The 19,134-nt window shown below is 35.1% G+C and overlaps 1 protein-coding gene across 1 annotated transcript in view; it reads left to right on the top strand.

Moving 5' to 3' along the window:
- Window positions 1-19,134, top strand: part of LOC129261517 (neurobeachin-like) — a 61,714-nt gene that overhangs the window by 24,058 nt on the left and 18,522 nt on the right. Inside the window, exons 21-32 of the mRNA XM_064099471.1 lie at window positions 4-201; window positions 1,101-1,201; window positions 1,558-1,711; window positions 2,656-2,697; window positions 4,134-4,317; window positions 4,590-4,750; window positions 9,792-9,827; window positions 15,417-15,524; window positions 16,134-16,301; window positions 16,636-16,855; window positions 17,409-17,596; window positions 18,313-18,682. Coding sequence (XP_063955541.1) covers window positions 4-201; window positions 1,101-1,201; window positions 1,558-1,711; window positions 2,656-2,697; window positions 4,134-4,317; window positions 4,590-4,750; window positions 9,792-9,827; window positions 15,417-15,524; window positions 16,134-16,301; window positions 16,636-16,855; window positions 17,409-17,596; window positions 18,313-18,682 — 1,930 coding nt within the window. The remainder of the gene's footprint in view (window positions 1-3; window positions 202-1,100; window positions 1,202-1,557; window positions 1,712-2,655; window positions 2,698-4,133; window positions 4,318-4,589; window positions 4,751-9,791; window positions 9,828-15,416; window positions 15,525-16,133; window positions 16,302-16,635; window positions 16,856-17,408; window positions 17,597-18,312; window positions 18,683-19,134) is intronic.

Below are 19,134 nucleotides of genomic sequence, written 5' to 3'. Positions count from 1 at the left end.
CAGACTTCCATTGTATCGAAGGACAGTCCAGCCATCCTTCCCCTCGCTAACATCACAACCAATGAACAGATACTCCAGGCTGCTGATTATACTACCCAGGTACCCCTAGAGGAGGAGGTTAGACAGATGGAGGCTGGAGCCAGTGGTGGAGGGGGTGGAGACACACCCAGCCAGAGGGTCTTTAGTCCAGGACCACATCAGGTGGGTGTTTCATGAAAGTTGTCAGCACTGACTAAATTGTCAGTACTGACAATTTCAGTGAAATCCTTGGTTTTGATTGGCTGAGAGGCACTGGCCTCTGAATGTTACTATGGATTCTGTCAAAGAAAGACAACTTGTCAGTGCTGACAACTTTCATGAAACGGTCCCCATGTATCCATTCTAGTCTCACTTGTAATCTTACCCCATTACCTGTTTACCTTAAATTAGCCAGTGGTGGAGGGGGTGTAGACATACCTAGTCAGAAGTTGTTTAGTCCAGGACCACATTGAGTATCGATGCTAGAAGTTAAGCGAACCACGTCACCTAAGTGTTTCAAAAACAGATTTATCATTGACAACTATTATAAGCTTCTGAATCCTTTCATTTGATTTGCTTAGAACAAATGAAAATTGCCCTATGAAGTGACATAGTGACTCTGAAAGGTTTACCAGTCACTAATCTTTGCGAGAGAGAGTGTCGTAGACCATGGAAAATCCTGTCAATTTAAATTGGTTACAAGGAAATCGTAATCAATTTTTTTTAAACCCAATTTTCTTTGACTATTTTATGAAATATGACCCAGTATTTGATTTGTGTTTCACCTATAATAGACAATTAAATGTGATTGAAACATCACAATTAATTGATAATACATTACTGCAGATTAGAGTCCGTCTTACTTTGAATTTTACAATCTGCTTTGGACTCATTTTCTCTTTTCTTCGTACATGTTTATTTTGTTTATATTGCGTCAGTTAAAAATGTTTATATTTTTCAGTTAGATATGAATAGTTTAAATCAAAGGTGATGGGCTATATCATGATACATTTCCATTAAAAAAGGTAATAGTTCTGTGACACACATTAACTTTTCTTCCTTTCTTTTTTTTTTCTTTACAGGCTCCGTATCGTATCCCAGAATTCCAGTGGTCCCATATGCATCAACGGATGATGTCTGATCTATTGTTTGCTATTGAAACTGATGTGCAGGTTTGGAGAAGGTAATAAGGATAGAGAAAATAGTCAAGGGATAAATTCAAAGATGGATGGATCCATAAGGCATTTTCACAAGTTTAAATGACTGGATCAGTTGGTTACTCTCGATCCCTTATATGTTGGACCTTCCAAAAATGATCTCACTGTCTCTGTTCCTAGTTTGTATGAAGAGTTGTAATGCTCTCAAATTGTCGTGCCAAAGGCAGTTCTTGAAGTGAAGTGAGAATGGAGAATAAAGGACGTCAGACTTACAAAAATATTGACTATTTCATGGAAATGATCAGTAGATGATATAGGTTTAACCTTAGTAGAGATCAGCGATCTTAGCATTGACCAAAATCTGTATTATCTTCCTATATAGCCACAACACAAGGACAGTGATAGACTACGTCAATGCTGGAGAGAATACTATCTTTGTTCAGAATGTCACTCAGATGATTTCTCAAATCATGGATGTCCTCATCTATTCCTGTGGTGGCATCCTACCTCTCCTCTCGGCTGCAACATCAAGAAGTGTAAGTCTCTACAATTGATATAATCTTATGCAAATTGACAATGGTTTATAGATGTACAATAGTCATAAACTTGTTATTGATAAAGAAGTAGAATTCTTTTTTTTTCAAGAATGTAATTAATTTTACACTGGAAGGTACTTGCTGCTAGAATGATATATTTTTGCCACTCAAAAGCTGCGTATAAGAACGACTGATCAATTTTACGTCTGTATTTTTTAACCATTGTGTGCAGATCCTTGTCACATGATAAATGTGTTATAAGGTGGTGGTACTTTGGACTATGAGCTTTTTTTGCTGCTTCTTTTTTTTTTAAACCTTGAATTGACAAGATATTTTTGAACAATAGTTAATTGCCCAAAATATGTTTATATAATTAAGGTTCCATTACACAAATTTTGCCAATCATAACACAACAAATTATTGTTTTTTGTAAGGAAAACAAAATCTTGTATGATATTTAAGCATTGCATAGCCTTTATTTTTGTAATCCTTTGACCCAGGGAGTTTGTATTAGATATAATCAACCTCCATATTCCACTGTTGTTTTCCTTAATGAATTTAGAATATACTCTCAAGTAGTATTACTTTATCTTTAATTGTCTCTTACTAATGATTAGAGAGTCAAAAGGGGCCTAAGCTTTCGATCCTAGCAGAATCTTCGTCAGAGGCAAAATGACCGTCATTTCGTCATTTTGCCTCCGACGAAGATTCTGCTAGGATCGAAAGCTTAGGCCCCTATTGACTCTCTAATTCACTCCATTGGCTCTCTTTTATTAGATAAGCAGTTTTCAGAAGCTTTTTTCTGCTTTCCCACTAATGATGTCACATTTATCCCTCTCTGTCACAATTTGTGTGATGTGTGACCATTACATAGCTAGATGGATTATAGCAGTCATATTTTACATTGTGATCTATGTGTCTTCCATTTTCCTTCCTCTGTACAGCTATATGATCAGCCTGATGTCATCATGCTACCCCTATTCTATGTAAACTTTGACCCTTGACCTTTGCACCTTGGAGCATTTCAGAATTTCACCAACCTTTATATTTTTTTTATTATTTTATGTCGGATTTAATTTTTGCCTGTTTTCAATAAGATTTTAATTACATTTAGAAGCATTGAATTGCAAGTTTTTAATGATTTTCTGTCTATCGTGAAGAAAAATAAATTTATACTTTTTTCTTTCTTTGATAACTATGCATGAGATCGCACGTTAACAAACAGGCATTTTCATGTTTTTTAATACAACCTTTACCTTTTAATTTGGTTTAATCATATTTTGACAAGAAAATTTATATTTTCAATTGGAAAATCATTTAGTTTTTAATTACCAAACTAACCCATTAACAACTTTAAGGCTTGGTCCCACTGCACTTACAGATGCTGAGAGGATGTAAAACGGAAAAGAAACTTGCCATCCGTTGGAAAACGTTATGTATCCGTTGTGTACTCTTTGCATACGTGTTTCATGTGCTCTATATCCATCGATATTTTGTCCATTGTCTGGAGCGGATGAAAACAGATGGAGCCACCCCAAATTTTGCGTGTCCGCTGTATCCGTTATGAGTATGTTTTGTGTCCGTCGGCCAGTGGGACCAGGCCTTTACTAACATTGACATGATTTAATTGTTTACTCTCTAATAAAGTTTCATATTGCCATTTGAGTTTTATGATATTATGCTTTGTTGATATAATTTATTCAGCAGGAAGGTCATGTTAATAATGAGAAGAGACATTTTTAGATTTTACATTAGAAACCTGTGAAAATTGCCTGCATCTTTTAAAGATTCAAGTAGAAAAATACAGAGACACTGTTGCTTTATTCTGGTATTGATGACCCTTTTGTAAAACCAATTTGGTGTGACAGTTTCATTTGGTATGGCACTAGCTGCATTTTTTCTTACCTGATCAAGCAAATTATCTGTAATCTACATAAATATTTTTAGGCCCAAAATACTCAATAATTATTTCATACATTCAGACCTACCTTCATTTTTTGGATAAGGCTTTGATAAGGTCTGTAATGTTTTAGTTATCATGTGCATAATGGTTTATATCATTTTAGTGGAGGCATGTGTATTACCATGGAGATGATGAAAGTAGACATTCGGCTGGAGCTAGTGTGAACATCACACAGGGCCAGTTTGAATAATTATTAAAAATGTACTAGACAAAAAAGGGAAATGATAGCGAAATAATCACCTTTAAAGCTTTATTCACAACAAAAATTAAAAACAAGCACAACAGATTGATACAAGTCTAAAAGGTAGCACATTAAAATAAAATAATCAGGGGGAGGCTGGGGAAAGCAAGGGCCGCCAAAGGCAGGCCGGCAGGCAGGATGTAAAATGAAAGTTTAGATTCATTTACATTGAATGAGAGAAATAATTCAAACCTTTTCATGTTGATGTTTTCAAGCAGCAGCAAGATCCTGACATCGTTGAACCTACCCAGAACCTTCCCTTGGATGTGGGCATCTCATTCATCAACCGTATCATGAACCTTGTCGATGTCCTGGTCTTTGCCAGCAACCAGAACTTTGGAGAGCTGGAAGCAGAGAAGAGCGTTGCTAGAGGAGGAATCCTTAGGCAATGTCTGCGACTCAGTAAGAATCTTATACTTTGTTTTGGTTCATTAGTGAAGGCAGATTTTCATCAGAAGTGATAAATTTTGATAAATTAATATTTGAGTTGACTTGCATAAAAAAAAAAAAAAAAAACATGAATAACAAACAGTAGTTGTAATATCTCAGTAATCAATTAGATTTTGTTTGTCCAGCTAACCTTGAGCTGTTATACCAAGTGAATTTATGGCAAAGTGAACATAGACATTAAATGATATTTTTAAGGATCTCCTGTGTTTATCTTCCATCCCTAGCCTGCTTCTGTGCAATTCGCAATGTTCTAGAGTGCCGTTTCCGGATGCATCCTTCTCCATCGTCCAGTACAGTAAGTCTCAACAAGCCTACTCCGGCTGAGCCTAGCACGCCTACAGGCAGTATACATACACTCATCCAGGCTACACAACCATCCCCTCGGGTGAGGAGTTACACCCATAATCCATTCATATCATTACCCCTCTACCAGTCCCAGTCATATCATTACCCCTCTACCATTCATATCATTACCCCTCTATCATTCATACCATTACCCTCTACCATTCATATTATTACCCCTCTACTGGTCATATCATTACCCCTCTACCATTCATATCATTACCCCTCTACCAGTCCCAGTCATATAATAACCCCTCTACCATTCATACCATTACCCTCTACCATTCATATTATTACCCCTCTACTGGTCATACATGTATCATTACCCCTCTACCATTCATATCATTACCCCTCTATCATTCATACCATTACCCTCTACCATTCATATTATTACCCCTCTACTGGTCATATCATTACCCCTGTACCATTAATATCATTACCCCTATACATTCGTATCATTACCCCTGTACCATTCATATCATTACCCCTATACATTCATATCATTACCCCTCTACCATTCATATCATTACCCCTCTACCAGTCATATCATTGCCCCTCTACCAGTCATATCATTACCCCTCTACCAGTCATATCATTACCCCTCTACCTTTCATATAATTACCCCTCTATCATTCATATCATTACCCCTGTACCATTCATATCATTACCCCTGTACCATTCATATCATTACCCCTCTACCAGTCATATCATTACCCCTCTACCAGTCATATCATTACCCCTCTACCAGTCATATCATTACCCCTCTACCAGTCATATCATTACCCCTCTACCAGTCATATCATTACCCCTCTACCTTTCATATAATTACCCCTCTATCATTCATATCATTACCCCTGTACCATTCATATCATTACCCCTCTACCATTCATATCATTACCCCTCTACCAGTCATATCATTACCCCTCTACCAGTCATATCATTACCCCTCTACCAGTCATATCATTACCCCTCTACCAGTCATATCATTACCCCTCTACCAGTCATATCATTACCCCTCTACCTTTCATATAATTACCCCTCTATCATTCATATCATTACCCCTGTGCCATTCATATCATTACCCCTCTACCATTCATATTATTACCCCTCTACTGGTCATATCATTACCCCTATACATTCATATCATTACCCCTCTACCATTCATATAATTACCCCTATACATTCATATCATTACCCCTCTACCAGTCATATAATTACCCCTCTACCAGTCATATCATTACCCCTCTACCTTTCATATAATTACCCCTCTATCATTCATATCATTACCCCTGTACCATTCATATCATTACCCCTGTACCATTCGTATCATTACCCCTCTACCATTCATATCATCTTTCTTTTTGTACATATCTCATCCCCTTTCTATCTTCTCTCATCTTCCATGCTATCTCCTTCCTGATTTTTCTGTCTATCTGTATGTATGTCTGTCTTTCTTCCAGTCTCTCTCCCTGTCCATCCTTTCCCCTTATCTCTCTATTTTTATTTCTTCTTTCCTCTCCCCTTTCTCTCTGTCATCCCCTCAAATTATTATCCTTCCTCATCCACCTCCCTCTCTCTTTCTCTCTGTCAGTCTTTCTTCATTATCCCCCCCCCCCCATTGTCTATTCCTCTCTCTTCCGATTCCTTACCCGACTTCCTATCATGTTTTTGTTTTTTCTACATACATGTACCATTTTCATGAGTTTGATTTCTACTGTGAAGTTTATGTTGGTACTTTGTACCAGTGGATGTAGCATTCCATGTATAAGTAAATGACAATGGAATTTCAACTTCATATTGTTTGTTTCATTACACCATGATACTTATACATGTTCTTTATAACCATCATTGGGAAATTTCAGTTCAAATTTTAATAGCATGTTTGATTGTGATTTCATATATATTCACTTGAAGATACATATATATGCTTGAGAAATATATCCATGGCATTATTTATATGCTATTTATTATTTTCCTTAAGTTTTTCCCCCTAAAGAAGCAATTAGAAAGATTGTACAAAGTGTTTTAAGTCCCATCTGTATAATCTGGGGCTCAATGACCACGCTGTAAATTTGTCATGCCACAAATATACACAAATCCTGAGTCATTCCAGAAAGAGTGATTTTATCAAGTGTAGAAATATGTATGACGTTATTACATAATTTAATCAATTTATAATCATAATTTATCATAAGCATTCATTTATTATTATTAATTTTTCACAGAAGATTTGAAAAAGAAAAAAATACTGTAATATTCATCATAGAAATGGTACTAAAGATCTGTTGCATGTAACTTACCATTGATATTAACTTACCTTATCAATAGTAAAATACAAAAACCATTTGTTTGGTTATTTTCAGCTGTTTAGCAAATAGCAATGTTACCATTGTAAATAGTCAACTTGTCAAAAGTCTGTGCCGTGTCTTATAGCGGGAATCTTGCTATAAAAGGTGCTATCTGTCTTTACATTGCAGCTTTTCAGCATTCCCCATTATTTTGTCTATTATCAGGCATGATATTCTCCCGATTAAAATCAGAATTCAGTTTTTTTTTCCAGATTTCCCCCCCAATTTTTCCCCCCATTTTTCAATGTTTTTAATTTTATATATTTTTTTAATGTTTTACGTGAAATCCTTTGCCCAAGAACATTCTCATGCTGTATTTAAGTCAAATGATTAAACTGTCATGCAAACTCACCTTGAAAAATCACTTTTGATTTCTTTACTATGCAAGAGCCTATTACCCTGACCGGGGCGCCTCGGACTTCGGTGGTGACTTAGCGACCCTTGGCTATTTTTCAGATTTTTGGAGGGGAAAATAATGCCTGTATTATGAAATGTAATAATTGGTAATTAATGCCATTGGCAGGATTTCTTAGGGAAAGACATGGCTATGACTTTTGACAAGGTGCCTCAACAAAATATAATAGCAGCTTTTAGCCAGATAATTTTTTATTTTTTCCTTTTTACCTTCCAATCCTCCAATTTCTGCTTAAACTATTATAATGAGGGATTGAATAAATTGCTGTAGAACCCCCCCCCCCCCGCGGCAAAGCCAGAGACATGGATAATTGACTATTATATGTGACAAGCCACAAAAACAACAACAATAAGTTGCCAGGCAATTTTTTTTTCTGTAACTAGCCAAAATAGTAATTTGGTCTTTAAAAGTAAAATTAAAAAATAAGCTTATCTAAAAGAGAAGTTCCTCTTCATACCATCAAAATTTCAAGTTGTAAAATTTGAATAAAAAGACAACATACAAGAGTTCTTTTGTAACCATTTTTGGTGGACTGCTTGGAAGTTTTGTTGAGATTGCACAGTGTGCACCTCTCATGCTTGAGTGATTTCTGAGATTCAAACCTTGTTTTTCCTTGTTTTTTTTTTTAAGTTCTCATTGAATTTCTTATGCATTCAATCAAGTACTTGTGTGGGATTTTGTTTAATGAATTTTACAATATATATATATATATATATATATCATTTTAAAGTTAGGATATGTGCATTTTTGGTGACTTATTGTTGGTTTTGGGGGTGGCAGGTCACATTTTGTCAAGAAACTTTTGTGGAATAGGGTCTACTACACTGATGATGGCTATGCATGATGTGCATGCAAAACAAAAGGGGCTGCTTACACGCAAGCTTTGAGAGAAGATAATGTTGGGTGACTGCATGGCATGCTGCATGCAGGGAATGTGATAAGATCAAGTTAACCACTTTGATTTGGTCAGGAATCAGATTAAAAGTTAGGGAACATTAAGTATTCATTCATATCACAAGCCATTTTTAATGAAGGGTATTTTTTAAAATTACTTTTGTTTTGTTTATAAAAAAAAAATCCCTATTAGAGCACATTGAATCTGAAAATAGTGAAACTGTTCACTTGGACACACAGTAGGATGCATATGTTGATAAAATGATAATATTTTTCATTGAAACAATTATCAAAACAATGAAATTCAGTTGAATACAAAATGCAGGAGTATTATGGAGACATTATTCTCCATTTTCAACCAAACCAAGCAATTTTAAAGTGCCCCTTGTAATGTTCATCAAAACATTTTTTTTTCACTCTGTGATGTGAGTCAGCAAGGATACAATGAATAAGATAATGTTATATTGACATTCATAGATGAATTTTGGTGATTTCCTATGTGATGAAGTATGGTAATTTCATATTAATATGTATTTTCAGACACTAGACAGTCTCCCCCTATTGTAGATTTTCGATATTTGCACTCAAAAGTAAACATTTTGTAACCCATTTCAAATTGGGCTAATAGATAGATAGAGAGCTGTCATTACAATGCCCATAGATTCCTTAAGAGACTAAATTTGGTCTTGAATAATTGACATAGCAAAGCCCTCCATACCCCAAATCTCTTCAGTGTCAACCAGTGTTGTTCCTTTTTAAAGATAACCTTGTTCCTTAACAGAGAACTTAGGTTGACGTCCATCTTATTTGTGTATGGTCTAATGGCTTTAAACCAATAAAATTAAAATCCATAATAAAATGTTTGGGTTTATTTGAAGCAGCTTGGAATGACACCTTTCCAAAGGAAAAGGGGAATAGGAGGGAATGGGGAAGGTGAATTTGGAAGTCCAATAAGAAAATTGTCATTGCGACATATTACAGTATAATCCAATATTATGAAAGCTTTTGTGATAGTGCTATTTTTCACCAACCTATCATTGCAAGTTGATACCTTCTATATGAAGTCAGTGGGTTTTTTTTAAGCCAAAAAATATGTGAGCATTGAAACTAATGAATATTCTAAATTTATCTTTGCAGTAATACAATTTGTTTTGGGAAAAATGTAATTTCCGTAATATGTCTTCAAGAATATAACCATTTGACATTTTAAGCCATCAGACTCATTTATGTCCATCCCAATGCAGCCCCTTGTTCTACATTGTCCCTTATTCATTGCGTGACCCTACTATTCATATACTTCCTGCTCTCATTTCCTAGCTAGCCCAAACATTAATTGTGATTAGATAATGTCATTTTTTTCGTTCTCGTCATTAAACGCTAACTTCTGATTGGTTAATATCGTCCTGTTCACACCCAACATTTAACAGGCCGCCACTAATATCAGGCTCCCCGGTTATATGAAGGTACAGTGCATGATTTATCTTTTTAGATTTTTTATTCTGCTCCTCTGCATATTATACTCAAGCAGAAATGTATATCTCATTGTGCCACCTGAACGCTCTCATCTACTGTCTCCTTATGTCCCCTCGGGAAACTGGCAAACCACTTTCAAAATGTGTCCTCCACATATCTGCACCACATCACCTGTCTTTGATAATTGTTCAGGTTTCATCGGATATAACTTGTAAATATCTTGTAAATCTGTGAACCCTCTTGAATATTTTGTCTCTTGAATCTTTTGTTATTTTATTGAGCTGATTACACTCTCAAAGCGTTGACTTTTTTGTGCATTTTTAATACCCCCTCAAACATTATTTTGAAGGAAAAGCAGTCTCCTGACTAATATATAAAATGAATTATCTTTAAATCTTGAATTGATTGTGAAAGACTTGAGTGCTTGTAAAGCATTCTTGTACTTACAAAGGTGTGCTCAGTTAAAACATGGACAAATCAGTTGCAAAATTATGGATAGCTAAATGTGACATATCTTTATTGTATGATATGCTCTATATTTTTACCGACCCAAGGTTTGAACTTCTCCATGGTGAATGGGTTAATTTTTTTAATCACTGGCAGAAGGTTTTTGTTAGTTTGAGTATAAAAAATACCGACAAATCGCATGTGCATTATTTGTGTCACAGATATGTGTTACATTTCGCTACTCATTGTTAAATAAGTCACTGATACATGCTCTGACTTTAATAACACATCTGGTTTGATACAGTATGTTTAATTTGGACACCTTTTATTGTGAGAAAATTGAACAGCAGTAATTTTGTTGTCCAGAATTGGCCTAAGCTGTGGGAAATACTCAATATTTGTATATTTCTTAATGCAATGCACCAATAAACTTTGCATGCTTTCATCATTTTACTGTTTTATTATATAAAAACTGATCATCACCGCCATTCACAATCACCATCTCACTTCTATAATTACACTGTTTAAAAATAACTGTATATTTTGCGTCAAGTATGTCTGTGGAAATTGGCAGATTTTTCTCTCAAGATAATTAAACAAAAATTAAACAATTCTTTTCTAAACAGGCATGATACTTTCAGCTTAAAGTATTCTACTTTCTTAATTTCTTATAAAAAAAGGTGATGGGGCCTCTATATTGTGAAGAAAAAAATGCATTGTTTTTGTTTTGTATTTTTGCTATACACCTGCATCTCGCCCCTCAATCATTACTTTTCTTGTTTATGACCCATTTATTGCTTAGTTTGGTATAAATGCTGATATGCTTTGTACAGGAACTAACTTGTTCCAGAAGGTAATGAGTTATGGTGAACAAAAAGCTTCTCTTTATAAAGTTTTATCGTGCTTAAAAACTTCAAAATTGTTTTTTTTTTCATTTTTCAAATGAAATGAGTTTAGTTTTATATGTATATATTTCATAGTACAAAAGATGAATGAAAATAAAGCTGTCCAACTGCTCTGTAAAAATACAGTTATGAATCTAAAAAAGTTATTGTAATTAGAAATAAACTACCATGACAATGTACATGTACTACATTTGCACATAAATGTTACCCAAATCAGTCTCAATATATGGTTTGTATATTTGACATAGTGAATAATGTACCAAACATTGTGATTATGCGTACAGGTGGAGAATACTGGAGATATATATTGTGTTCCATTCCATTATGAAATTAATCTCTAAGATTGTCTAACTGTAATATTCATTTCTGTTGGTCTTTAGAACGACATTACTGCATCATTCATATATGTATCACCTTTGATGAAAATTCTGACCAGCTCTGTGAAAGAGCAATAATTTAAGTGATACCCCAGGAAAGTAAATTTACCCTTTAACAAAGATTCATATGAAATGATATCATTGGCTACCAAAGATTAAGTGTGTAATCCTTTCAGAAAGGCAAAGAATGCATTTCAAACTATTGAATAGGGGGTGTTATGTTATAGTCTACTGTTGTTTTACACTATCCTTGAATTTTTAAATTGCCAAACTTTTGAAAGGAGAACATTGTATTCAAATATCTTTATGAAAGCATGTTCATACCAGAGAATTGTTCCTATTCATACTGTCAATGAAGGATTAACCCTATCTAGGCCGGGGTATTTTGGGAGATCATATTGCCGGGGGTTGGCAGGGGGGGGGGGGCCTCGCAGTCCCCCCTTGAGATCTCGGCAATCGATCGCGCCGAAAATTGGCACGCAGGTTGTCTTAGACATATCTACAAAATTATACGGAAATTTTTTTCATGCAAATCACTATTAAGTGATTATGCTAATTTATGCTAACTTTTTCCTATAACTCCCTAAATAAAGCTCCAAATGTTCTAACTTTTGGTACAGAAAATCTTTGTGGTATTCTTAGCAAATTTACGTGACAAAAATTTTGATATCAGATCAATTTCTTATGTGTTATATTTTTTTTGCAATTTCTTTGTTTTTGTTTTTTGATGAACATTGTCGGGAACTCTTTTGATATCATAAACAGCATAAAACAAATCCATGTAGACCACCAAAACTAATAATAATCATACATTTATGATTTTTGTTGAAAACACTATCATGTTTTTGAGCAATTTTGGTCTGACATGCTTTTACAAAATGTTGCATAATTTTGGAACCGCGTACCGAGCATCCCAAAATTGGTCTCAAAACTTGCGCTAGACTTGAAAGTAAAAGTCACCAAGCAGCGCGGTCAGAAAAATTTCACGCTGCGAAAATATTGCGCGAGGCCCCCCCCCCCCTTTGCCTAGATAGGGTTAAATAGAATTCTTAGTTGATTCTTGATAGAGTTGTCAGAAGATAACATGTTCAAGAAGGCTTTCTCATTAGTCCTGAATTCTTTTCCTGAAAATCTCTGAAATAATTTCACAAATGATTGTATTTTAAAACTGACAAAACTTGAGCTTTTTCTCCTTACTGCACTCTCATAAATGTTCAGCAGGCGCGCTTGCTCTTGCAATTTCTCAAGACAATGCTGATGATAAATTTTCTCATGAGTTCTAATCCCTTTTTCTTTACCATCATCCATTTGCCTAATATATACATGGCCCTTTCCACCTGGTCTATTTGATTGGTGCACTGATGGTGGATCAGAAAGTCATTTGGATTTGAGAAATGGAGAAAGCAAAGTGGTATTTACACCACTTGTCATACAAAATGACTATTAGCCCAAGTGGCTATAGGATTGACTCAAGTTTGGACCCAATACTCATAAGAAAAGACAACCATAGACAAAAGACAACCATAGTTGTGGAAGCGGGTGTATATTTACCATTGGCACTTTGTATCAATATTCACACTAGGAGAACAACAATTAGACTCTTATAAACTGCTATGATTTGTTGAGAACAGTATTAAGCTTGATGACCTTGTCCACCCACTGTACTGAAACACCTGCCTGTAGAATTTGAAAGGAAACTCAGGAATATCACAATTTTATGATCTAAATATAATTTTTTGATTATTTTCGGGCTTTCAGAACTGGCAAGTATGCTTTAGTTGAGAGTTGGTGTTAGGTTCTTACTAACAACAACTTTTTTGGCATCTTCCTTTTTTTCATATGAATTCCAAATCCTTCATTACATGCCCATGTATTTGATCTAATAGTTTCTCCCATTTCAAATTAAGGAAAATTATGAGAGTTAAGAGTGTATCCATTAACCTTGTGGGGTATTTATATGTAAATATATAATCATATATTTATAAATATATATATATGTATATATATTTGCACATTTATGAATATGTATTTGAAGCATCACCAACAGTGTTTGAAATATTTTGTGAGAAGTTTCAAAATAAAGCATCTTGTCATATTGATTTTCAAGACCATGTAGGCCTCGAATCAACAATAGTTCTTGAACCACTTAGAGTATTCTGGAGTCTTACTTACAGATGTAGGACCTTGCCTTTTTTTTACACTTGCATCCTTTGTGAATATTTAATGTCTCTGTGAAAACTGACCATCACAGATACATTTGAGTGTTGAATGCGTTTGCAGTGACCCTCTTGAAATGCTCACGTCTTGTTCACATATGGCACAGCAAGGTTAAGCAACAAAGTTCAGCAGCAAATCTTGACAACATTTTGTGCACAAATTTGATTGTAATACATGTATGAGTCATCAAAAATGTGGTACGATGGAATCGAAAGTGTGTACCAAACAAAGTCTTTAAAAAGTCACGCCACAATGATTTTTGTTTAAATGTAAGCATACAGAGAATAATTTCATATAAATGGGATCATTTTTGGCTTTGATTATGGCATCATAAAACATGACTCATGATGTTGTAAACAGTTTTGTTGAACCAGGTGTGAACGATGCGTAAGAGATTATTCCCTGAGTGGCATGCAACAGAATACCATGTAAACTGGTCTGTCTGGGTTTCCCCATTCTACTTTGGCATGGGTTCTTTTTCTTTATCTTGCATGACTTACAACTGTTTTTTTTTTCTTTGGAATATGGACATTCTAGATCTTATTGCATAACATTCCAGCATTTGGAATAATTAGCTTTAAGTTGAGATGAAAGAGGTACATTAGTTGCCTGTTAACTTTTTTATTGTGTAGTCATTTTTAATTTTCTGTAGGCATTAGACAGAGACCCCTCTATTCTCATGGACAGAATCTGTGTATTTGGACATGAAATTAGGCTGAGATTAGTTTTGAATTAAACATACTCAGATTTAGATTTGTAAAATGCCTGCATATTGTTATTTGTATTTTTTATTGACTTTTTATCTTATTTATTCCCCATTTTTTAAATCTTGAAAATGTTGCATTGAAATTATGGCCATTTTCTTTTAATTTTGATTCAAATTACTGATCAAATAAGATGTATTTTCAGCATGGATCTGCACTAACAAATTGTTTGTTTAACTCTATTGAGAAATAAGAAGTGGTTTATTTGAATGCTTAAAAAGTTTTGTAAATTCACTTTTTACTAATACAATTTTGTATGTTTTGTGAAATGCAAATTTGATGTCATTTACACTTTCAAGAAAATTACATGTGTAGCATGGGTCCAGGTGATATTTTTTGTGTGAAAGGGAAGAAATAAATTTGGTAAAATTCTATTGAATATGGGTACATGATGTATAGAATTTGAATAGATAAACATAGATGAGGGATGTACTTTCATCCTAATTAAGTTAAGAAGCATAACATCACAATGGTGTGATGAAGAAGGAAAGAGTAGGAAATGAATGCTTTTTCTTTTGATATTTTTCAATCTAGATGGAGAATACAGCCATTTGTCTTTTATAATGACACAAATCTCTGATTTTATGATTAAGTCAGTTTGAAAAAAAAGTTGAAATAAACCCCACAAATATTGCAAAAAGTAATAGAAATAACCACATCATTTATTTACCCTGTCTTTATGCAATATCAAGAATTGTTTACCCTATTAAAAAGTATCTGTGTTTCTAAAAAGTAAAACTAAAACATACAAACCCAATCGAAATGCAAGTCCAGAGAAATAATTTTTTGAATAATAGAACACTCTTTAACACCAGTTGTTTGAAACATTCCTTTTCTCTTTTTTTCTCATTTTTGTTTTCTCCTCATAGAACATAGTTGAGAACCTTGCAAGTCCGATGTCTCCTGTCCGAGATCTGGAGAGACTGCTTCAAGACATGGACATCCATAGGCTTAGAGCAGTCGTCTACAGAGATGTGGTAAGTATCATGGGGATTCTGGTATTGTAATGATGGTTATGGTGGTGATGGTTGTGATGGTTGTGTTGGTTGTAATGGTTGTGATGACGATGATGGTGATTGTGATGATGATGATGATGGTGATGATGATGATGTTGGTGATGATGATGATGATGATGATGGTGATGATGATGATGATGATGATGTTGGTGATGATGATAATGGTGATGATGATGATGATATGATGATGATGATGATATGATGATGATGATGATGATAGTGATGGTATTGGTGGTGGTGGGGGTGGTAGTGATGATGATAATGATGATGATGATGGTATGATGATGATATTGATTATGGTAATTTATGATGATGGTTATTGTAATAATGATGGTGATTATGACAATGCTTATGATGATGGTGTTGGTGTCACTGATAGTAATAATATGATTAGGATTATGATTGTTTGTTGTCTGATTGTCTCATTATCGCTCCTATGATATTAACTATTCAAAAACTTCATCATTAAGGAATGCTATATCATGGTCAGAATAATTTCATAATGCACATCATCACACAGTCTTCCATCTTAGTTTGATCCTGATTAATCCTTGTTCCTATTTTGGTCAGGAGGAGAGCAAGCAGGCCCAGTTCCTGGCCCTGGCTATCGTTTACTTCATCTCGGTCCTGATGGTGGCCCGTTACCGCGACATCTTAGACTCAGACAACTCCCCAGCCCTCTCCAGACAGAATTCCATCCAGAAGTCTCAGGTCTCTGCTCATGACATCGAACAAGAAGTAAGTTAACCCCAAACCCATTGTCATGCATATTTTGACGCATTTCTTCCCCGGATTGAAGATTGCGGCATAGATAGATAGTGAAGGTCTTGGTCTATAATGCTATGGACATGCAGACTGTAGGAATGTATTGCACTTGTTTGCACCAACCTCTGTAAAGCATGTCTATATGACAAGAATATGTCAATTGGGTTTGCAAAATTCAATACATTACTATTTAATGGATTAAAGTTCAATTCATTAATGTTCTTCATACTGCTAATGTCAATCAATGTTTGTGTGCAGTTCATGTACAGTAAGTAAAAAAAAAATCTTCATCCTCTAATTCCTTCAGATGGACAATAGAGCCGCCCAGACGGCCCAAGGCAGGAGTCAAGAGCAAATAGTAAAGAATGGATCAAAGGAAGACGTAGCTCAGCCAAGTGCTCCTGCAGGAGCACAGGTCTCCATTAACCAGCAGGATCCACATGGAGTCAGGAAGGAGCCTCTTGGAGCTGCCTCTCAGGAGATGGATGGAGCTCATAAAGTAGCAGAGGAGCCATTGAAGAAAAATGGTATGTTGCCTTTAAAAGATAATTTTTGATCCTCAAATGTTACATGTATTTTAATCTCTTATTCAAGGAATTCAGACATAACAGTTCTTACTTAGAAGTTATCTTCATCACTGATAATTTGGTTGAAAGCATGAACATCAGTTTGAGGTTCAAAAGAAACACCATGAGTTTGTTATTAAAGAATAATGATTATTTATGCACTTCTTTTATTAAGAGTCAGGATAGTATGGTCAATTTGCCAAAGCCAGTTACACATGTACAAGCTCATGATTTCCTTATCTTTTGTACATAGTTTTTCTCTCACTTTCTCCCAGGGATGCCACTTTCAGACTCAAATATAAATTCAGACTCCTTAAACTTATTTTCAGCCATGGAAATCATGTTTTTGTGTGTTTAAGGTGGCTCATTCTAGATGATTTTCAGACATTTCATAATCAATTCCAATTGGCATCCCTGCCTTCCCCATCTCTTTCCTTTTCTGTAACCTTTTCTCTCTCACCCTTTTCTCTCTGCCTATCTCTCTATGATTACATATCGCTTTGTTTCCAACCAGTTGCTCCCACAATGGATAATAAGGAGGCAACCAGGGTACCAGCAGAGAAAGAGGGAGCGATGGAACAAGAAGATGAGGATGATGAAGAAGAAGAAGAGGATGAAGAGGAGGAGGATAACAGGATGAGAGATGACCCTCCGTCACAGGATGATAGCAGTGCTGGGCAAGAGGAGGAGAAGACGGATAAGGTCATTTAAGTTTTGTTATAAGCTATGGAAATGGTATCATATGCTCAGCAGAGTGCAAATTTGTCATAGATTCACACATTGGGGGCTAAATGCCCCAAAATACCTTATGGATAAATGATGCTATATGAATATTGTTCAAAAGTATTAACTTAGTACTCTAAGACTACTCTAAATTTTATGTAGAAGGGCTGGCAGTATAAGGACAACCATCAATTGGAAATAATATTTTTTGTTAAATATTCATTTTTATTTGAATTCCATTTAGTTAGTTGATTTGATTATAAAAAAAATCAAATACAAATACAGTCTAAGAAATGGCAATACCAAGGTCTATGGTTATGTTATTAATGTTAGATATTTTGAGAATGATTTAAAAATATTGAAAGGTGATGATAATGATGGAATGAAATAAAATCAAGATATTCAATTGATCTTTTTTGCATTATAAGATGATTTTCCCGTTCTGCATGTTATTGACCTTCTGTGACATTGGTCAGATTCTTGTCTCGCCAAGCTACTTCTCTTCACAAGGCGCTTCGGAAAGTTTACTAGATAGATGGCGCATAATAAATGCTGTGTTTATTATTTTAAGTTAAACCAAATCTTTATTAGGCATTGACCCATTTTCTTTGCATGTGTTTTTGGCACTACCACACAGGGCTTTTTGAAATAAAGATTTTTCAATAGTTTAAAACAAACCTGTGTATACCTTACAGGAAAAAGAGATCCATGATGAGGATGAAGATAAGTTGAAAGACACCATCGAGAATGGCATCGACGATAAGAAGACCGTTTCCACCAGCGACATCATCCCCACCATCACTGATGATATGTCGGGCAAAGATGGAGACGAGATGCAGGAAGTCTCTTTGAATGGCTCCTTAGAAGGAGACGAGGAGGAGGAGACCAAAGCTCCTACTCCACCCACCAAGGATATCGCCTCACCAACTGCCATTAAAAAGGATGCGGATACACATGGGGAGTCGACGGAGGAGGGCGGAGCTGAAGGAGCGATGCCTCCTCCGAAGGGTACATCGTCGATATCATCGATCGTCATGGCATCAGAGAAAGTTGGTGAGTCGGACGGTGAGTGCATGCAGGTGTGATTGCTAACCCCTGCTCCTTTTTTATTTATTTTGACAATATATTCACTTGTGCCTTAGGATGCAAATGTTTGTTCAGTTTATGTTATCACTGTAGTGTGAGCTAATCCTGTTATTACTTCTAGATAATACTTTAAATGTGTTTGAGATGTTGGCAGAATATACATTGTTTCTGTATCCTGTGTTGGCTTGAATAAATGCATACCGGGTCTCCTAATGATGTACTTTAATAAAGAAAAATGATTTAAATTTTACATATAAATTTCATGAATTCTCTATTATATATTCACACATTTTATAACCTTCCCTCAAAGGCAATCTGTATTTAGTCATTTTGAGCGTGTCCTTTTCTGTAAATGTGCAAATTGATGTGTTTTAAATAAACGTTGCAGTGATTTTTTTTAAACAAACAATGATTATTATTATTTTTTTTAG

The sequence above is a fragment of the Lytechinus pictus genome, chromosome 5 (assembly GCF_037042905.1).
Source record: "Lytechinus pictus isolate F3 Inbred chromosome 5, Lp3.0, whole genome shotgun sequence".
Taxonomy (NCBI): domain Eukaryota; kingdom Metazoa; phylum Echinodermata; class Echinoidea; order Temnopleuroida; family Toxopneustidae; genus Lytechinus; species Lytechinus pictus.
The sequence above is the reverse complement of the archived record's forward strand: the minus strand, read 5'-3'. Positions and strand labels throughout refer to the sequence as shown.